Source organism: Mauremys mutica, chromosome 2, assembly GCF_020497125.1.
Source record: "Mauremys mutica isolate MM-2020 ecotype Southern chromosome 2, ASM2049712v1, whole genome shotgun sequence".
Lineage (NCBI taxonomy): Eukaryota > Metazoa > Chordata > Testudines > Geoemydidae > Mauremys > Mauremys mutica.
Genome location: NC_059073.1, coordinates 200256175 through 200279400, shown reverse-complemented (window position 1 = coordinate 200279400; position 23226 = coordinate 200256175). Strand labels below are relative to the sequence as shown.

Genomic DNA, 23226 nt, shown 5'->3' with positions numbered 1-23226 from the left:
TGCTTGTACTGACATCCACTTCCAGTGACAATGAGAGTTGCAACATTACTAGTATAGCAGTGCTGCTGTAAAGCCTTCCTATCCTGGTGGCACACACAGGCTCAGTGGTGCAAGGTCATTAAGAAATCCTCTCTCTTTTGGGATATCTTCCCCAAGGACCACGGCTTAATGCGAGAAAGCCCTTCCCCAGAACATTAATGATATCATTGGAGTTTCAGTTGCTGGCATCCATTTCGCTGTGCTGTTAGAAATCAGACTCTGGTTTCTTGAAAACTGTAGGTTGTAAATCCTGGATTTTCAAGACTTGATTTATACTACTGAACTCTGGCAGTGCACAAGACACTAGGTATATTTACTGCTGCCATGTTGAAAGCACCTTACTTCAAACCATTGTTTGTTTCACACTCCAGGTTTCCTTTTTGGCCACTGCAAGTAGACTGCTTTAGTAAATCTTCCACCTCTTCTAATTCCAAGTGTGTGGCTCATTAAATCTAACCTTCCACCTTATTTGGGTGGCAACCTACCAATGTTAACTAGTGTTTTCTACTGATTCCAGCTCATGTCATCTACTGGGATGTTAGGTCATTACTTACTGATTACAGTGATTGCAGGGATAAGCTGTTCAATCGTCTCTCCCAGGAACTTGCAGAGGAATACAGCAGGATTGACATTTAATATCCCTCATTCTATTAACCAACACAGGGTTACGTGCAGGGAAGGAAGAGAAGAAAGGAGAGGAGGGAAACCCTGTGGAATTATGCTGTAGTACTGTATCATCTCTGCAGACCATGGTCTGTGCTGGATTGTTTAGTTTAGGGGATGAAAAAAAGCTGGCTCCCAGAACTAAGAAACACAACACTGAAATATAGTACTGGGTGTGAGCAGTTTGTCTCAAATTATGATAGACCATAACAATGTAACTGAAATCCCATTAGTAAACATACGGAAAGGACCATGCCTCCATTACTCAGATAGACCCCGTGTTTAACTGACTGCCTACTTCACATTACAACATACCGAGGACCAACTTAAGCTCTCAGTTACATGGATACAACTCCCATTGGTTTCAGAGCACAATTTGGCCCAAGCCTTTTAAGGGTCAGTGAGAGATATCCCAAAGTAAAGCCACCTCCCTTAAATTCATTCACTCGGGGCCTGATGAGAGTCTTGTGGCTACTATGGATGCTGAGCTCCAGGGCCGCCCAAAAGGGGGGGCAAGTGGGGCAATTTGCCCCAGGCCCCGGGCCCCACAGGGGGCCCCACGAGAGTTTTTCGGGGCCCCTGGAGCGGGGTCCTTCACTCACTCCGGGGGCCCCGAAAAACTCTCGCGGGGCCTGGGCCCCCGGAGCTTCTTCTGCTCCGGGTCTTTGGCGGTAACTCAGCGACGGGGGGTCCTTCCACCCCAGGACCCGCCGCCGAAGAGCCGGGTCTTTGGTGGTAATTTGGCGGTGGGGACCCCCGCCGTGGGTCTTCGGGGCACTTCGGCGGCGGGTCCCGGGGCGGAAGGACCTCCCGCCTCCGAATTACCGCCAAAGCGGGGGCCCCCCGCCACCGAGGACCCCAGGCCCCTTGAATCCTCTGGGCGGCCCTGCTCAGCACCTCTCAGGATCAGAACCTTACACTTATTTTGTACGCTACTGTGCCTGATTATTATGACTAGAGGTTACTTGGAATATTTACCATCTCGCTAAAAATGATGCATGCCCGCACATTTAGGTTTTAAGAACATTTTTGTCACCTACAATAGCTGATTCCATAGAATGTTGTTTCCTTCTGGGCCTGATACTGCAAAGTGAAGAGTGTCCCTGAACTCCCTTTGATTTCAATGAGGGAGGAGAAGTCCTCATCATCACCTTGCAGAATTAGGTCTCATAAATATAATCAATGAGGGACCCAATTCGCAGGGCACTAAAGTAGTACAGGCAACATTTCTTGATAGCTAACAACCCCCTCTGAACTCTGACCTCTCAACAGGACTCTGGACATATAACTCCAACTAAGGGGCCAAAGAATAGGTATCATGATTAACACCTATTTTATGGTGAGCTTGAAAGCAAGCAGCAGGGCCAGTAACTACCCAAAAGTTAAAACAGGAAATGTGACTCTTATGGAGCTGCCGATTGCTGAATACTTTTCTCATTCATTCCTTAAAGGATGATTTTTTTTTAATTATTTTTTTAAAGACCTAGTTGAAGCTGGCTCCAAGAATCAAAGTGGACATGTGAACTTCCTTTCATTTATTCATCTATCAACCTTGGTTTCAAGTTACATCATCATTAATATAATAATTTCTGTTATCACTTTAAAGTATGTTCTCAATAACTATCCGATTCTGATAAAGGTAGTCAAGTCTACAACCTACATATGTTTATAATTAGCTTCTTTTTTTTTTTAAGCCAAGTAATAGGTTAATAAGAAATATCAGATTACACTGAAAAGAGCTCATGGGTCAAAAAGTAGACAAAACACATCAAACTGAAAATAAGTACTTGCCTGTCAGAAACTGAAGGAGCTTTTATACAATAACTGCATTGTTTGTAATGCAAACTAAAAAAAATAAAATAAAATAAATCATTTATTGCCACAATTGGACAGAACACAAACATTTTATTTACAATCACCAACAAAGGCGATACAAACATCATTTGCAAATAAATACCAGCTGAATGCAAACAAACATTTTCAAATCTATTGCAAGCAATAATGTCAAATATAGGTTTACTTTTTTATATTATTGTTCACCAAAAATAAACTAAAAATAAAAGAAACCCACCAACATATTCATACAACAGACTCAATGAAAAAAATTCAAACTCCAAATAGTATGTGTGTGAGGGGTCGGGGATTGGTTGTCAACATTTGTTTTTAAAGGAAGTGTTTTCTTAATGTTAAGCTCCATTTATTTGCAAAGCAGAACTTACTAAGGGCCCAATCTACTAAAGTGATAAAGCAGCTGCTTAACTTTAAGCATGCAAATAGTCCCACTGGAGCTACTTAGATCATTACAGTTAAGCACATGCTGGAGCGCTTGCTTGATTGCGGCTCACAGCTACAATGAAATTTTTCATAAGGATCAGAAGCCATTGACTCAGCCCCCTTCTTCCATGCAGATAGCCACTGCAGTCAATGAGGCTCCACATATGTGCAGGGTTTCATGCAAGTGCAATAAGTTGAAGGAGCAGAACCTCACTGTGTGCATTTATTACACTTCAGTAAGGCAGATGCTTCGGTACTGTCTCAAATGCTCTAAAAACACTTAATGTTTAAAGCTTTCACATCAAGGAGGAAAGATGTATTCTTCTCTTTAAATCGGGTGATTATTTATTATCATAGTAGGCATCATGTGACCAGCAGAGGCGCAAGAAAGGTCTAGCAGGACAGTGGTGTGAGCTACTCTAACAAGCAGACTCCCTAAAAAGGGCACAGAAAATACTAGTGATCTGTGCTCAAACAAGTTTATTACCTTTGGACCCCTCTCACGAAAGCTGCTCCCTACTTGACTTCAATGAGAACACTGTGTGCATAGAGCACTTTGCACGCTCAGGGTCTAAATCAATACACAGATAAATGAACATTGCAGGGAACAGCTCCCTCACCTGTGTGCGTCCAATGCCACAAAGGCATTATTGTGTTAGTAAAATGGTGGTGGTAGGGGTGCATTCGGGTGACCAGGTGTCCTGATTTTATAGGGACAGTCCCTATATTAGGGGCTCTGCCTTATATAGACACCTATTACCTCCCACCCCCCACCACAGAGACTCTTAAATAAAACAGAGTTTGCGTATCAGACAATAAAACACCTATTCTTTTTTAAATGATTCCATACATAATATTTATTTAAACAGAGGTACTGCTATCAGGTGCACTGGACAGTTATTTTCTTTCAGGAACTGCAAAGAAATACTAAAAAGAGAGTCTTCCTTGTTTCTCCTGCACAATTGTAAGCTCTGCGTAAAACCCATAAGAGCTTCCAACCTATTTATGACTCAATTGTAAATCTTTTAAAAGACAGTGGAGCCACTCAGAAAATGCCAGTTCACATAGCACCTCCTGGACAGCTGTCACTCAAGTATATGTTACTTGGCAAACTTTGCTAATTAATGTGTTGTCCAGAAAGGAAAACACAGTTTTTAGATATATTTATGAGGTGATGGTATGACTGGCAGATGTTGATCTGTAGTGGCCACATGCAGGGTCTTGTTTCGTAAATACACCAATGATTACTCAGTATATTTTTAAGCAGCCTCACCCTGTTTTAAAAAAGCAGACAACTGTAAAACACAACCATTCTATGTTATTTGGCCTTTTTTGTAAAAAGCCGCAATTCATAAACAGAAACTGAATGTTTGTGCAGCAAGTGGTCTGTTATATCAGCTGGTGAAGTTCACTGAACAATTCCAGTATTACAGAACAAAGATGCAACAGGGAGCTTTCATGCTGCATTAATAAAATTTGTCTCCTGTTACCAAAATGCATTAACATGGCAGTCACATTTGCAGAGAGACAAAACTTTAGGAATATAGAAATACTGAAGTTTATAATGCCAGTATGCTAAAGTTTTAGTATCATTACTTATTTCAGTATGTCATACAAGGACCATATAGAAATATCTTAATACCCTTGAGGAGTAAAGTTTACATCCATCCAAGGCCCAATCCTGCACTATGGAAGAATTCTAGGGCTGGCTGTATATTAGGGCAGGTCAGACACTCCGGCCCTGAATTTACTTACGATTGACTCAATTAAAAAGCATACCTAACGGCTTAATCCTTAACCACTGAAGTCACAGGGAGCCTGGTCATTGACTTGACTAGATGTAGGGTGTGTCCTACAGCTGTGCGAATAACTGATATTTCAGTTTGCTGGCAGTTCCGAAGAAAGTCTAAACAAAATGTGGATTTGGGTTGAATCAAAACTGATTTTTTTCCACAAATTGAAAAAGTCAGAAAAATTTAGGTTTGGGTCAAGCAAAACATTTTGTAAGGAGGACGCAGTAGTGGAGCTTCCCTGCCCCCTTACACCTAAAAGCCTATAGCATGATGCTTAGGATGCTCACCTGGAAGGGGGGAGACCTGGCTTCCAGACCCTGCTCCAGAGTAGGGGATTCTATCCAAGGTCTCCCATCCCCCAAGTGAGTGCCCTAGCCACTGGACAACTAGTCATAAGGGGAGGTACCACACTCACAACCTCCTCCTCCTCAGTTCTGTGAAAGAGGCCTAACTCCCCTTTAGACTGAAATAAAAAAATCAAAACTTTTTGTTTTGACATTTCTGAATTTTCAAAATGTTTCTGTTGACTTGAATCTGCATTCTTCAGGAAAAAAAATTTCACATAAGGATACCACGGGTGTATACTGAATTAGTGTCTCACTGCAGAAAACATTCACAAAAAACACATTTAATAATCATAATTCCTTATCCTTATATTTCTCCTCTGAGGATCTCAAAGTGCTTTAATTAATTAAGCCTCACAGCACCCTTTTAAGATAGTTAACTATTAATATTTCCATTAACCAGGTATGTAAACGAATCAGAGAAAGGTTAAGTGTCTTGACCAAGAATCTCAGCAAGTCAGCGGCAGAACTGGGGATAAAACAAACAAACAAAAAATCCCAGAAGTCCTGACTCCTGGTCCTCTGATCCAAACATCAGATGACACTGTCAATCATAGCCCACGCGTGCCTACACTGAAGTTGAGCGCACTCTATATGGGATTTGCATCAGGGCATTTAAGCATGCATGTGTGTAAAAAACTGGGTCTTTGTATAAAATCCTATTATTGAAAAGAATACAGTGGACCAGATCCTCAGCAGGTGTAAATCAGCGTAAGACTATTGACACCACTGGAGCTGTGCGGATTTACACAAGCTGAGGATCTGATCTAACATACTTTAAAAATTGTCAGGGTTGTTCCAGTAATTAACAGGGAGATACTATGTTCTTATACAGGCAGCTCCAGCCACTTGATCCTTGCCTTAGCTGGGGCTGGGCTTGCTTTGAATCTAGTGACAGAACCACTGGGAAGGACGACGGGATATGTTCCCCCAAATGTTTAACTATCCTCCTGATCTTCCCCTCAGTACAGCTACAGAATTTGTGCATTTTTCACTGCAAGTCTCCACCTAGTCTCTTTGGGTGTGTGCACTTTTGTTCAACTCATTGAACAGTGAACCCTGCCTTTGACCGAAAGATGGTGGCCTTGATGCAAGGTGGAGGAGGGGGCACTCTGAGTTCTCCCAGGGATGCACAGAGATTCCAATACAGAAAAAAAAAAGAACAGCCATTTTTTCTTCTGTAACAATTACCAGATTGATTGCCTGAATTTCTTTGCTAAATGCAGAGCTCAATCTGCAGCAATCATAAGCCATGGGGCCAAATTCTGTTGTCCTTCTTTGAACAAAATTTCCCTTGACTTCAATGGGAGTTTTGCTTTAGTAAGGACCAATGATTTGAGCTCTTGTAAATTAAACAAAGAAAGGGGTTGGGGGCGTGGAATGGCACAGAGCATGCAAAATTGCAGAATGAGGTAATCCCTGGGGAAAGTTGAGTAAACTCCTCCATTTTTGTAAATCTGCAACCTTTATAGTCACAAGTTTGAAATGAATTCACTGGAAGTTCGCTTGCGATTTTGTCACCTGCCATTAAAGAACTTCAGGGACAGTGAAAAAAATTTACAATAGACAAGTTTATTTGAAAAACGAGAGAGAAAAAACCCTGCCATGAATTTTGACAAGGCTACTTTTTTCTCTTTTGTAATATCTAATTATCTAACTTGTGGAAGAGATTTCCACGGTAAAATGCAAAGCATTTGCAATGCTTGCCAGGCTAATCAAGATGATTTCCAAAATGCCAAAACAGGAACTTCCTATAATAAATAACTTAGCAGATTTCCATCGCAAATTAGAAAATTTGGAAGAAAAAGACTGTCTGAAGCCAAAACAGGGTTTATTATATCCTATCCACTTTTTTCTCCTCTTTGCTTTCTTTAGTCTTTCCTTAGAACAAACACAGATCCAGGTGCAAATGCTCAATTCACAAGGAATGCAGTGAACATAAAATTACTGTAGGTTTCGCTGCTAGTAAATCCCTGCTGTTACTCACCATTGGAAGTTGTGCTGGAGGCAACAGCTTTCTCACTGACATCTGTTCGAGTGGAGCATTTCACTATGGAATTCTCAACTTTTTTCTTCTCGGTTGTGGCAGAGCTATGGGACTGGGCCTCCATGATGACTTCTCATTACTTCAGCTCTCCTCCCACTAATACCTGAATAAAACAATAGAGTCATAAACTTCAAATGCCATAAAAAGCTTAGTCAGAAACCTGCCACACTTCTCACCTGAAGAAGAGCCTGCAGCACAGCAGCATTAGCAATCCACAGGCCATTTCATGAAGCTCATCAAATCAGGTTTGCATGCATGAGTTCCTGAGGAATTTAAGGAAATGCTAACACCAGAGACAAGCACATTTGCTTTTAAACAGAATCAGCATCATGGTCTAATCTGCTGCTTTGACAGGAAGGTCCACGTTTTTTAAAACCCTATAAGAATTTTAATGGACTTGAAGGGGGGTAGGGGAGAAAAAGGCGGGATTTTTTTCCTTTGTCCTGAACAGCTTGGAACCATGTAGCAGAATTGAGACAAACCATCATGTTACTGTAGAAGCCAAATTTTAATCTTCAGCATTCTCACTACCCCTAATATGCAGCAACGAATTACCTCTCCTAGTCTATCTTGCCTTATTAATGTAAACAGCTCTCATTATGTTTGTTTAAAAACGTAACTCAAACAAAAGCGTATTGGAACAATGCTCTGAAAAACCACAGAGAAAGGCAAATATGATTGCTAGTAACTGATAACGGGAACACGTTCTTGGCATGACAATCCTGAAAATGGAAAGCCATGCAAAAAGCACGTTTTGTTATTCTGCCTTTCACTGATTACTTTTACTGTCATCTGCACTGACTCATCGTTCAGTCATTTTATATCCATTGGATCACTTCACCATATTCCTAGAGTTTTCATGTTTGTGACATAAACCTAAGAAACCCAGAGGTTTCCAAGAGGGTAAAATTCTATGAGTATCCACTTCTAGGTACCGTGACTACAGTGATCCTGGTCTGCAAGGAACATAGGTATTTCCAAGCTCTTGGCTGTAGCTTAGCTTGACACATGGCAGTCTAGTAAAGTAAGCTTTATACAGGTAATCAATATTCAGCACATACGGTGTTTAGACCCAAAGAAGTACAGCACTGCTTATCAGTGCTGTAAGAACTAAAACTAGGTCCCATGTTAAAAAAATATATAAATCACCAAACTTGACTTTAAAAAAGGAGTTTTAGATGCTTCCTTTTGTGAGCAGGGTTACAAGTATCATAGAAACAGAGTTAGAAGGGGCGGCAAGGATCATCTAGTCTAATCCCCACCAAGATGTCATCAAATAGATATTAGAAAATAAAGTGCATTATTCTAGGACTAGATTAGCTCAACTTTTAGCTGAAGTCAACTATGTTATAAGTAAACACCAAACTCTTCAACAAATCACAATGTAACCTATAAAGATATTTAATTACCCTTTTTTGCTACACCCGATGTTAACAGATTTCTGCAATTTTGACTGACGCAGTAAAAAAATAACAAATCTGCACAAAGCAAAATTGCTGAACCGTATCAATGCAGCTCTCTAGTTACCTTTTCCCTGCATTGAATGGGGCACTTTAGTTTAATAGTACAATAAGATAATCCAAAAAACTCGTCATTACAAAGTGGGCCCAACAAAAGGCCCATGTACTATGTGAATCACTACTAAGGGGAGTATAGTGGCCCAGAGGACAAGGAACTGGCCTGGTAGTCAGAAGGCCTGGATTCCATTCCCGTCTCTGCCTCTGATCCTGGGCAAGCCACTTTACCTCTCTATACCTCAGTTCTCCATCTATAAAAATAGGGACAATGATGCTGACCCACCCTTGAAAAGTCTTTTGAGATCTGTGGCTGAAAGTGCTATATAAGGGCTGGATATTACTGTAATTCATAGAATGATTTCCTGTCTCACCCTGAGCAGGATTTCAGAATGTGTGTCTGAATATGGGACTGGATGAGCCAAGGAGTAACACATAACTTGGTAAGCTTTGTTCCAACTCCAGCAGAGCACAATCCTCAGTATTAACTGACACTACATTCCTTTCTGAGACAGTTTGTGTCTCATTTAGGGAAGGGCCAATGAGAGCATAATTCCTGCAGGAGTCTTGTTATCCTGGGGGAAAAGACTGTCCAGCAGCAAACCACACAGAGGCTAAAAGAATCCATAGGATTTAGAGGCTACTCCCTGAAATCTTCCACTCTTTGGGAGAGAATCTGGTAGGAACTTCATACATTTTAAGTATCAGAGGGGTAGCCGTGTTAGTCTGGATTTGTAAAAGCACCAAAGAGTCCTGTGGCACCTTACAGACTAACAAATGTATTGGAGCATGAGCTTTCGTGGGTGAATACCCACTTCGTCAGATGCATCTGACAAAGTGGATATTCACCCATGAAAGCTCATGCTCCAATACGTCTGTTAGTCTATAAGGTGCCACAGGACTCTTTGCTGCGTTCATAAATTTTAAACTTTCAGCATCTCTCAACACACTTTGCCCTCCCACAGAGAACCACACAGGAGAAAAGGGAGGGAGTCCATGGCTTTAGTTAATTACCATATCTATCATCTTATCTAGTCCAGCCCCCAACCAGTACAGGAGACAATCCTACTACCTATATTTTTAGTGTTTTGGCCACCCATGTGTTAAATTAGTCAGTGGTCTCTGAGAAGGCGAATCTTCCACACAGTTTTCCCAAGCAGGGGCTGCTCCAGGCACTGGGGAGGCAAGCCGCGGGGGGCAGTGTGCCAGTCGCCGTGAGGGCAGCAGTCAGGCAGGCTCCGGCAGCATGCCTGCGGGAAGTCCGCCGGTCACGGATTCGGCAGATCACCTGCAGAAACATTGCCGAATCCATGTGACCAGCAAAGGCTGCCCGACTGCCGTGCTTGGGACGGCAAAAAACAGAGCCGCCCCTGTTCCCAAGGGATTTAGAAAGCTATAACTTTGGTTGTCTCCGTTATTTTTCCTCTATTTTGACTTTTAAGGGCCAAATCTTCTAGTCAAGTAACATTCCCACTAGCTTCAATGGGTTTGCCTGTGTGAGGACTAAGTAGGGACTGCAGAAAGTGACCCTGAATTTCTGACATCTTAGCCCACACACTCCGCCTCATGTGGCTAATGCATGTGAAAGGGAACAAATTAATTCAAGAACTCTTCACCACTGTCAAAGCTGTAGAGGCCACACATTCTGCCCCCCTGTCACAGAACCAACAAGGGGAGTGAACCAGTCACAGACAGCCAGAAAACGACACAGAGGCCAAGTATCTGCAGTGGTTTCATCCCCCTCAACCATGAAGATCCCCAGACAGCTATGAGGTGGGATTCTTCTTCTTCATTAGTTTCCAGCCTCCTATCACAGCATGGCTGGGACAGTAGTTGCATTAACATTAGCTTCTGAGTGCTAATTGTGTGGCTACCCAAATAAGGAGGTGAGGGAAAAGGGGAAAGCGAGAGGGAGCCACAACTGATTTGCTATATGCAGCATTAGCTTGCCACAGATTTTCCTGCGGAGTTTGTGGCTCAGAGTGGCTCCTGCTCCTTTTGGCTACTTTTTTCACAGCCCATTAGACAAGCGAGTTTTTTTTTTAATATGGAGAGAAGTCTAGAGGCTAGAATCCCACTTTTTCCACCACAGTTTTCTCTGCAATTTTGCTTCCCTCTGTATCATGCCATACCTGGTGCTACAGAGGCCCCTAGTTAGCAACTTACTATTTTAAAGTGCACTTATGGTCAGAAATTTGTAAAATTTGCAATTTGCTAATATCAATATCAGCTCGTTGTGTATGTGTAACACCGACAGACCCCAGTTGTCAGCAGGCAGGATTGAACGTGGGACCTTTGGAGCTTAGTGCATGCTGTAGAGGCTCATGAGCTAAAAGCCAAATGCCTGTTAAAATAAGTCTGTTCTACAGTCTTATCTCTCTCTCTCTCTCTCTCTCTCTCTCACTAAGTGGTCTCAGTGTCATTAGATGGGCCAGAATACCACACCCAGGTGGTGTGTGGGTTACACATGCTCTCCACAATATCTACTTAGACTTTGTCTACACTAGCACTTTTGTCAGCAAAACTTTTGAGGGTCAGGGGTGTGAAGAAAAAAAAACCAAAAACCCTGATCAACATAAGTTTTGCCGACAAAAGTGTTGGTGTGGACAGGGCTATGTCAGCAGGAGACACTCTCCCACCAACATAGCTACTGCCGCTCATTTAGGGTGGTTTAATTATGCCAGAGGAAGAGCTCTCTCCCACCGGCATAGAGCGGCTACACAGGAGAAAGTACAGCTGTGCCACTGTAAGGGCCGTAATATAGACATAGCCTTAGTTTACACACTGAAGCCTATTTTTATTACTATCTGCATTGCAGAGGCAATCTCACCACGGATAAACAAATTCTGCCTCTTGAATCAGCAATATCCTGTCCTTCTAGGGCAGGGGTCGGCAACCTTTCAGAAGTGGTGTGCCGAGTCTTCATTTATTCAGTCTAATTTAAGGTTTCGCGTGCCAGTAATACATTTTAACGTTTTTAGAAGGTCTCTTTCTATAAGTCTATAATATATAACTAAACTATTGTATGTAAAGTAAATAAGGTTTTTTAAATGTTGAAGAAGCGTCATATAAATTAAATTAAAATGCAGAGCCTCCCGGACCAGTGGCCAGGACCCGGGCAGTGTGAGTGCCACTGAAAATCAGCTTGCATGCTGCCTTCGGCACATGTGCCATAAGTTGCCTACCCTTGTTCTACGTCCTCCCCATCTTGTCACCGTCCTTCCCCTTCTACTGTGCCCTGACACACATACATGTTCCAGTGACGTTAACAAGAGTTCTAATCGCATAGAGATTGCAGCATCAGACCCTCAGTTTTAAACTATGTTCTGTTCCTTTATCAAATGTGGTGATGTGCATGGCAGAAACAATAGCCTGATTCTCATATAGCAGACGGAGTGTGCTGACCATTAGCAAACTCACGTTTGGACAAGTTTGCTGACATGGAAGCCATCAATGGAAAATAAATATGGAACCTCAAGATATCATTTTTACAGACTCACTCTTCTGACCACAGTTATAGTATGGGTCTGATCTTGACTTCAAAAGGAGCTGCAGGCCCCCAACACTTTTAGATTCACTGTCCTCAAGCTTTCCCCCTCTCCGAAACTGTAATGAAATATGTAAATCACAGTCTATTAAAAAAGAAAGCATAATCAAAGGTCCAGGACAAAATAAAGTTTTATTTCCATTGGCAGTTGATCACTAACAAAAAGGTTTTGAAAAACATCCAGGCTGAAGTACTTTGCACTTTCAAAATATTATGTGGTTTACTTATAGTGTTTACAACTCCCCATGCATTTGGATCAGTGACTTCCCTTCCCCCAGCCTTGAGACATTACATACATATTTTGCAAAATTGACCTCTGCTTTCAAACACTAGAAAGCTGTTTTTCGATGGCTCTCCTCTATCTGCATGTGCATATGAATGGTGACTGCAACGAAGAGAACATGCTATAATGTTATATGGCTAAAGCCTGAACTTTCATAGGTAAACAGAGGGATAAACATTCCTTCCTGAAAGCAAACATTCATGGCTTTTTCCCATTCAGCCATGCTTGAACCTTTTGTACTTTTCCCGCAGGCCTGAACCCATTGCACAATTAATTCCAGACTCCCATTTTAAACCTAATCCCTCTCATACAGCAACCTGTCTGCAGGTGTGTCTCTACTTTTTAAATCATAAATAGGAACTTTCATGAATTTCATATTGAATTGAAGAGATCATAACAAGCAGCTGCCAATAATAAACTAATTAAAGGAAAAATACCATCACTTTTAATTTGAATGTCAACAAAATGGTAATAAGACCTATTTCTTACAATAAAATTCACTAATAAGTAAGTTCAACTAATATAATTATATAATTATATTATGTATTCACCATAGTAGTAAAAACAATCATATGCATACTGGGGGGGGGGAGGGAATCTCCTCACTTACACCAGTGCAACCTCACGGAAATCAACAGGGTTGAACCACTGCAAGAGAGGAGAATTTGGCCCTTCATAAGCATATTTACGGTAGTTTCATTTTCTTTTAAATCTTAACCTCTTTGCTCTTTCTCCTCTCTAAATTTCTGGTTTTAAGGGCCAGATCTTGCACACCTTTGCTCCTTCAAGTATCTTTTACTCATACAAGAAGTCTCACTGGACTTCAATGGGACTACTTGCCTAAGTAAGGGATTGCCGCGTCCAGCTCCTAAATTGCTTATTGATTTGCATATTAGTTTTATGTTTCCTCTATACTATAACCACTTGCTGCCGCCTTTTGTTTTCTTATTTGGTTTGTCTTTCAACATATTGTCGCTTTTTTAATTCCTTTCCCGGTTTTATTTGATGCTGCTGTAGTTGTAGTCAATTCATTAACAAGTGGTTTGCATCCACTGAGAAGAGCAGTCTGAAATAGCAGTGTCACAGCATTCATCATCATTACATCAGCAGTAGGGAAGTTCATACTGATTGCTATCAGCATCCACAGTGCCCCAATCAGTGTGCAAGCAAACATAGCATCTTTAGTTTTTCAGAAATTACTCTGGGTATTTGGGGTGTTCGTATGTACCACTTTGATCCACCCTACTGGAAGCAGTCTTTGGGGATACAATAAATCTCAAACAGCGAAACTGTGTGAAAGTGAAAAACACAAGGGGAGGCATGGAGAACAATCAAGAAATTACACAGTCTCTTTCAAGCATAAAGAACTCTTTATCAATTTTATCAGAACTGGTCACACTATTCCTTGGGAATATTCAAGAATAAGAAAATTCTGTCTTGTTCAGCTACATTCAAATGCAAAATTTCCATGAGAATGTTATGCTGTTATGTGAGAGCTATTTTACGTTGATTTATACAAGCTTGATTCAGGTATGTTTTACTTCCAATGCTCTCTTAAATTTTAGCATTGCTTCTCATCAAACATGAATGCCAAGTCACACTCACACAGTTACGCTTGATAATTCCTCCCCCAAAATATAAATGATTCATGTATTTGATCAAACACCCTCCAATTGTAAGATTAAGCTTTTGGTATACTTCACCTTCCATATAGGTGCAATAATTAATTCAGATACTATGAATTTCCAAAAAAGTTAGATCATTTTATATCTTTTTAAGGCCTCATTAGTTTGGTTACAACTTCCAACTTCCATGAACAACCTGTGGGCCAAATTCTGATCTGATTTATATTCTGTGAAACCTCATTGTTCAGTGTAGGGCTGCATCCAGTATAAGATGGGGCAAAATTTGGGCTCATATTCATTAAATACAGAAATATAATATGATGTTGGTGATATGTAACTGGAAAAATCTTATGCTTCACAACTCTTCATTTTCTCTTTAATTTCCATGCATGTTCTAAAACTGCCTCTCTTGAGAATTACGTAGTCCTTATAAACCTGTGCTGAATTTTAAAAAAATGTAAAAATAATGCTAGAATCAAATAGGAAAGTTTTGCTTTTTGAATTTGGAAAAAAAAATAAAGCTACACAGCAATGACTGTAATAGTACAACCTTTCCAAATTCATGCGCCTGCTGTACTTTCCTATGTATTACTTCACTTTGATTTCCACTCCACCCCCTCCTCTATGTACAACTGAAGATTTTAAAACAACTCAACCTAAAGCCTGATTAATGATGATCTGATCTGTTCCTGATAGGCTAAACAGCTAGTGGCAACAATAATACACAATCACAAAAAACAAAGGCAATCAGCTAGGCAAAGCAGCACTATTATCAGCCCCATGATTAGGACCCTAAGTGAGAAATTATTCTATGGAGCACACTGAACTATTGAACAAGTGTAACTGATGCTTTCCTCTAGAGGAATTACATATATTTACACCTCCCAGGAGATAGATGGATATAATTGTTTACATACCAGTATTAGATACATTTATGATATGTAAAAATTACTGCAAAATATTTTAAAACATACAGATCTTATAGAACCAAACAAGTTAACGGCAACACTTTATTCTGAAGAAACCCCAGACTTAGTTTTTCTCTGTTCCATTTCACTTGTAATAATATATAAGTACATTGTGTGTACTTCTGTTACTGGGATTTAAGAAGCTGTTAGGTAAAATTCCAATTAAATATTTATCCTATTACAACAGATTAAACTCTCTGTCCAAATAAAATAGCTTTGCACAGGAAAAAAAAAAACTGTGGAAGATCTGATTCTGGTTTTCTTACCCAGGCAGAGCTCCGCTAAGCGGGAGCTTTGCCTGAGTAAGAACTGCAGAATGTGGTTCTAACAGTCCATTGTCTGACTAACAGCCCTATCTTCTGTCCCTTACTCACATAAGAAGCTCTCACTAAGCTAAATAAGGACAACTCACATGAGTAAGGACTGCATAATCAGGCCTTCCATCACATTATAGCAGTTTTAAATAATGTGGGGCAGTATGCATCTTTTGGGGTATATATATTCGCAACCCATTCAATATACAGTTGTCTTAAAGCTATGCAACTAAACTTACAAAAGGAAAAGCAGTTCCATGAACTCTATGTCTAACAGAACACTATTTGAATTATAGAGGCTTTTTTCCCTATTCTAACTTCTGGCCGACTTATATAAAATCCAGGATAGATAGAACAGAAGCACTATTTATTTTTAAATAGAATATGAATCCATAAATGTTATTTATAAACACAGAAATAAATTCCTTTTTTCCAGTCTCTACTTTAGTAAGTGATTTTTTTTTTACAGGGTGACATACTAGCTATTAACAACATACTTGTTCATTTAAAACTGTGATATCGCCTGAAGGGTCAGAATAATCTGTGCTATTGCCTAATGTATTATAATCCTATGTCCTTATGTTTAAAACTCTTAAACAGAAAAACAATCTTAGGCAGAGTAGTTTTAGTCTTAAAAGAATTAGCACAGAAAAAAATCTCAGTTCTTGATGTTTATACAGTAGGTTTCATTAAAATAATTGGCTATGTTTTACATTTCTCTTCTAAATCTATGCTTAGTTTTTGCCTATGCCCTTTATGAACCAAACTAATAAATCTAAAATCATAAGAAACACTTAAATATCAGCAATGTAATTTCCTTCTGTAAAGCAGGGGTTCTATAAAATCCGATCTTGGTCACTCATAATGTGGATCTGAAAGGATGAGAATATGCCACAGAGAAAGACAATCAGCAACTCTTGCTGTGTTGATAACAAGCCCTATGACTTCCTCTGCTGATACTGTTATTAGCACTGCAAACACTTGTGGTGAGGATATGGTGTGGTTTTTCACTCTTCTCTTGCCCTTTCTCCAGAACAGGATGGTAAAACAAATTACAAACACCTGTAATGGATGTGCTCTGTGTCATGGTATATTTAGTTCATCAAACAAAAGGTCACTGCAACTACAACTACCACAGAAAAATGCAGAGATATTCTTATTAGAGCACTAGCGCTACATGTGAATTCCAGTAGTATATCATTTTCTTCAGACTTATTGTTTTTGATCATCAAACCCAATAAATGAAGTTTCCTTAGACTCCAAACTAGATCTATATATCAATGTCAATCTATACAGCAACTAAGCTCAATGAAAAATATATTTAACATACATCAGCCCAGACGATACATACATAATGCAACTATTGCTTAGGATGCATCTTCTGTTTCCAACTTAAGGATATACAAATCACAGAAGAAAAACCTGTATGCCACATTTTACAATTAGCATTTTTAAACACAATAAAAGAACTCAAGCAAAATGATTTTGGAAGTCCAATATTCTAATCACCAATTTCCAATTCCTGCAATTCTGTTTATCTACTCAACATACGTTAATGTTAAGGATGACTTGATCCAGAAAGCAGGATTTCACATACTTACCCAACACAGATGTTTTAACCTTACCAGTAAAGAGCTAGGAAAGCTACAGGCATCCAAGAAGAATTTAAAGTGTAAAATGTAGTTTATAAAACTTTATCTTCAGCTTTTAAACTTTATTTTAGGTTTTACACCTGTCTCATTGTAGCAGTAAAACAGTATCAGGATTCCTTGCAGTTTCTGCAACCTCACAAAACTGTAACAGGACAAATCTACATTGCTGCAATATAAATTACCTTCCAGTCCACTTAGGCTGTACACACAATATAATCACAGAATTCTACTGCTGTCTTATTTTCCAAGAAAAACCATCCATAGAGATTCATGGTTCAAAGTGCCAAGCCACACCACACCAAGCCACATGTCCTATTAGTTAAGATCTTTAGTGCTAGAATTTCATTTTAATATACACAGTTCAGAACAGCAGACATTCTACTGAAGTGACATTGGCTCAATCTATGTTTCTGACTATTTAGTTTCAGGTATTCATACATCTTATTTAATGAAGGCTTCATTCTTTAGGCAGCTGGATGAGGTATTTTTACACCCAGTTGATTTTCCTGACATTACCAGATTTGTACATAAGAGGACAAATGAAATAGAAAACATGGTTCTAGACCAAAAACATCCAAATATACTTTGTTCTAATTCATCACAAGGGTAATTTGATCCTTCAGTTCTAATCCAAATAACAGGTACTCAACCTAAAAAAGATGTAAGTATTTTGGACTCAGTAAAGATAAGAGGCCGTGCGGGGGGAAGGGAGGGAACCAATCGATGTTAACAAAAACAAAATAAACTACAACTATAGTGGAAATTTCAAATACTATAATCATGAAATAAAATCTGATAATGTGTTCTGAACATAATCTGTGCTGATACTCAGGAAGTGTGTAGTCAAGAATAACAAGGTGTACTCTATCCCAATTAATTAGTTTATTTTAAAAGTATAAACAAACTATTAGGCAACAGTAAAATCAATTGATTAGGTTTTAGATTTTTTTTTTAAAGAGACACTGCAGCCCTTCAGATCAAAACCAATTTAATGTACTTTCAGTTTAATGCAGGTACAATTTATACACTGCATGCCACAACAAAACCACAGTATGATGCCAACACAGTCTTCAAGAAAGTTTTCCCCTAAATCTCTGCAGAAAGCAGCCTTAAAAGAAAGCAGGGATTAGAGTGAGCTAGAAGGTAGGGAGGGGACTTACCTCAAACCTAGCCAAGCGGAAATCAGAGCAGTAATTCTACAAATCGGCAGAGTACACTTTTAGAGCTATAATGGTGTGAAGAAGTGCTGGGCAGCATTGCCTGAAGGCAGCACTAATACACTGATGACTAATGACGGGGCCACGCAGACAATGAATTTGGGGGTTGAAAACCAACAGAAACCGTGCAGTACCTTGACAAATGGGCTTTCACAATTTCATTCACTGAATAACCTTTAAACACAAAATTGGCTCAAGTTGTCTTGGGAATAACATGACACATGTTGTTGGACAATGATATAAGTATTTTCCTTTTTAATTAAGACTATTACACCAAATACATAAACATGATTATACTGAATGAAATATAGATGTTAACTATTTACCAGCTAGAGGAGAAGTTAGGACACAGAATGTAAAGTACTTTCCTGAGGTCCAGCAGTCCCCAATATCAAACTACATAAATGTCTGCAATTCACCCTCTGCAGAAAATATTTACTTTTTGTTAAAATTTTGCTGGAACGAGGTGAGGAAACACCTCTTAAAGATGCATTATAGGAGCCTATCAATCAGTAACAAGATGCTCAAAAATGATGTAGTAAAAGATACACTTGGAATTACAACTGAAAAAGTCTAATTTTAAAGACACTATTCAAAGTCAAGCCATCATAAAACAAATCAAGCCCCATGTATGCTTTGCAGCCTTGGGTAATCATAAACACATTAAAACAACAGTATCACTCTTTAAAGGGGCTTTTTTTCAGTGTAACTTGACTTTCAATCTGAAAACAACAATTTTGGCTATTTTTACAGACAGAATGAAATATCTAAAGTGTCTCTAAATTAACAAGTACCACTTACTCCAGACAGCATTGCCTTTAGCAGCTCCTAAAAACTTCAGAAAAGGATCTTTAAACAGGAAGCTTAGTGAGCTCATAAAACTGTTGTTGGAGCCAGGAACACATAGCATATTTAATCTGCAAACTGTGAGAGTCTACAATGATTTCAGCAAGATCTGAGGCATGCCCTCAAGGTTTGCTGGGATCTGGGATTAGGGAGTTGATAAGAACCTCTACTGCCCATGGACATGTTTTTCTTCTGCAGTTAAACACAAATGCATAGAGACGTTTGACTGCTGCTTGGCGTTACTGCTCAAGTTATATAAAAGCTTTGCAGCTCCTTTTGCTGTCAATATATCAAAGTTTAAAAAAATCATCAAAGTGTGAAATTTCATTTAAAGTCTGTGCCAGTCTACAACTCTATTTCACAGACCTATCAAATAAAAGTAAAGATGAAAAATACACTGAAAGTACTTGAAAAGTTTTCAGCAGCCATGCCCTATTTTTGTTTATTCTGTCTCATTTTATTTGATTTTAAATTATAACAAATCAATGCACAAATAAAAATGACAAAATCTAAGGCAGTGGCGGGGGGTGGGTAGGGTGTCTATAAAACCTGTAGTTGAAAGGCAATTTAAAGTCATTATTAGAGCTGAATCTTTTGTTGAATAAAAAGCTTCCTCTATAGCCATTTTAGCATTTTAATGACCTAGCTGCAAGTTGGCAGAAAATTTCTTGACTCTTCCAAAACAATCAGAATGACTACAAAATATGAGTGCTAGCAAAACTAAAGCCTTCTTCAAAGTATTCTTTAGCTAGGGATTTACAACAATTGCATAAAGAAGAAAAGTCTGACTTTTAAGATAATCTACTATAGTCTAAAAGCATTAACATTCCATTACTAAGGTTTTCCTAAGGATTTCATGACTCATTGATTCACTTTTCCTTCAAGTCTTCTTTTTCTTAATACATTATAGTCTCCATATAGTTAAGTGCATGCAACCTTGATCATTAAACTGCTTCCTTTCATAATTCCCTCCTCCTCCCCTCAATGGATCTTACTTTAATAAGCATCAGATACCTTATTTACTGGGCAAAGATGACTAACTTTTCAAGAGCACTTTGCAACCAAACAGATTTCACTTCTTAGTTGAATTCAAAGAGTCAGGATCAAACCAGCTGCTGGGTGCAGGGGGAAATAGTTTTACCAAAAATAAGAGAGAAAGTGTAATTCAAACTTTCCAAAGTTAGCATACAATGGATAACCAAAAAGCAATTTAATTAAGTAACTTACAAAAGGAAATAAATTCTACTAATATTTTAATGGAGGATTTATATTTTAGTTTATATACCAGCTAACCCAAAATAAAAATAATTAAGAAATTAAACATGGAATGTTTAGAACACAGCTACAAAATACCTCATTTTCATTTCAAAATATACCTTCAGGTATGAACTTTACATGCACTGCTAAATGTTGTGTTGGCTAATGCATACATTTTAAGCACAAAACAGGCGTCAACTCATTAAGGAAAATACAGGTAATTCTTTGTTTTGTGCTACTTGGGCAGGAAAATGCTTTGGAAAACAGAATGCCATACTGAAAGCCATGTGCAAGAAATGCACAGATTTACTTCCTTTACTGCTTGGTTTTTTTTTTTTTTTTAAGAACTATATACACTAAAACAGTGCCTTTTCCCCACACATTAGATTTCTCAACCACACGATCTTTAGTGTAAAAGAAATGATCTTCTGCTTGTCTCACAGATAATGTTATTTAATGTTTGCTTTAAATCTGAGTGTAGACTAGCCAACTAAATGTATTATGTACTAGCTTGTTAAACCCAAAATTTCATTATATAAACCAATTCTGAGGATACGTCATACAGTTTACATTGTTAAATTCATTCACCATTACTTTTAATATAATCCCTCAACTGAAATCCTGTGGTATATTCAGAACTATTTTTACATTTTAATGTTACTCTTCTTTGAAAACATAGCATTTTTCTCCCTTCAAAATAATCTTGACATATGTAATTAAGAAACTGTCAGATCATTATTAATTTTTAATAAAGGACCTAAATGAAATAATTATAGGAATCAATCAGTGAGGTACATTTCAAAATTACAATGCAATTGCACAAATATTCAAAATACTTAAGGCCTGTTCTTGTGGATTTCAGTTCATAATCTCCCAAAATACCAAACCATAAAGAGTTGTATAACATAAAGAAATTTAGTGATTTCTGAGTATTAAAGAGACTTAAATGATTCCCATATAGATACATACATCAGGCATGTAGAGACACCAGTGAGAGACTCTGGCACCCTTTTAAAAAGATTTGTTAATTTAATTAGCCACATGTTTCAAAGGCTTTGAACCATTTTTATATTGGAGTTCTTCTGTGATCCAGAAGTTAAATAATCATGATGAAACTTCAAAATAAAAATATGCTTTATTAACCCTTGAAAATAAAGTGTGGTATGTGGTATGCACTGCTAGCTAGCACTTCTCTGGTCAATTAGACTTTAAACATTATATACCAAGTGGACAACCATCCATACCTTTGACTAAAAAGGCTCTTTTACTTAGAGATCCATACAGTCCATCATGTCAAACAGAAGTGGCAGCTGGAAAATGTGGAACAGCTGGCAAAGAGCTGAGAGAAAATGTTTTACATAAATATATCTACATATAAACTGGCAGAAGGCCACAAACACTGTACCCAAAGGAGTGGCTCAAAACTATACACCAGAGGGTTAAAAAAAATGGAGGGGCAGTGTGGAGGGGATTCCTTTTACCTTTTCTTTTCTCGTGGTGCCAGGACTTGGAAGTTGCACATTTAGAGAGAGAGAGAGAGAGAGAGTGAGAGAGAGAGAGAGAGAGAGAGTGTTTATATCAACTAGGTTGCAAGAAGAGCAACTGTGCAAACAACCTACGTTTACAGGCTAATTAAAACAACCGCATATCCACTTTCCTAAAATGCTTTAAAGTTATTTGATGTAAGAACATTCAAAGGTCCTAATACGGATTGGTTTGTAGCAAATCATATGCGTTCTCCTTCTTCTCTATTCCCCACCCCCCCAAAAAGCCGAGAAAGTAACTGTCGGGAGTGATTCATACTCAATCCCTCCCCGCTGCAATATTTTTCTCCATACATTGCGAGGGGAGAAGTTGTAGAGGGTGTATAGATCCCAGCAGTTTGGTGTATCCAGCTTTCCAAGTTCCAAAGGCAGCACTCACAACAACAAAATCATAAAGAGAAGGCACAACTTTCACTTTTCCTCTGTTATGAACAAGACGCCTTCCCCCATCCCACTCCCAAACCGTTCCCCTGAAACTCCTACAGATTAATCAAAACAGAGTAATAGGAAACGAACCTCCGTCTCCTCTTCTCTCCCCAAAACTAACACACACACATCTGAGTCCGTCCACCTATCCAGACAGGACAGGGTGTTTGCTACAGCAACAAAGTTTCAGCCAAAGAAACTGGCATGAAAATAACAAGCAGTTTCTTTGGGGGAAAAGCAGCTGCTGCATGCAAATCTGTAGTTCAACTGTGAGACATTAAGCCTCAAAATCCTTTCGGAGTGCAGTAGGGCAGGCAGAGAGAGAGAGCGAGAGAGAGAGAGAGAGAGAGAGAAAATACTTACATATTATTGTATACTTTGGGGGGGGGGGGTGTTGGGTTTAAGTTAAGGACAGTTTGACAGCCATTTTTTGGTTAGATCTCGGATAGTTTCCCGCTCCCCACTCTTCCAAGTTAAAGAGAGAGAGACACAGAGAGAGAGAGCGCGCTCGGAAATGAAAATGAAGTGCCCAGAATCTCTGGCTTCTTGCAACCCTTGTGCAGAGTCCATTAAACAAAGAAGAACTTCTTGCAAAACTCAGTGCACGTACCTGCTGCTGCTGCTGCTGCTTCTATCAAGCCCCCCAAACTCCCCATAGAAAAGGTAGGGCTGCTGTATCTCACACGCACAGTGCATGCAGTGGGGATCTCTCTCCCTCCCTCCCCTTTTGCAGAGCTTAACAGGACCGACCCCAAAGGATGAAAGCGGGCATTTTGCTTCTGTTTGGGCGGGGGGGGGGGGGTGGACTGAGAGAGAAGAGGCCGGGCCGTGTGTGTGTATTGGTTGTTGTTTTATTCCTGCCCTCCTCCCGCA

At 39.3% G+C, this 23226-nt stretch overlaps 1 protein-coding gene across 1 annotated transcript in view; it reads right to left on the bottom strand.

The window, feature by feature from the left end:
• GLI3 (GLI family zinc finger 3) overlaps positions 1-23038 on the bottom strand; it is a 248411-nt gene extending 225373 nt beyond the window's left edge. Inside the window, exons 1-2 of the mRNA XM_045003006.1 lie at positions 22964-23038; positions 7101-7263 (exon numbers count right to left, since the gene is read on the bottom strand). Coding sequence (XP_044858941.1) covers positions 7101-7224 — 124 coding nt within the window. The 5' untranslated portion in view covers positions 7225-7263; positions 22964-23038. The remainder of the gene's footprint in view (positions 1-7100; positions 7264-22963) is intronic.
• Positions 23039-23226: the final 188 nt, after the last annotated feature.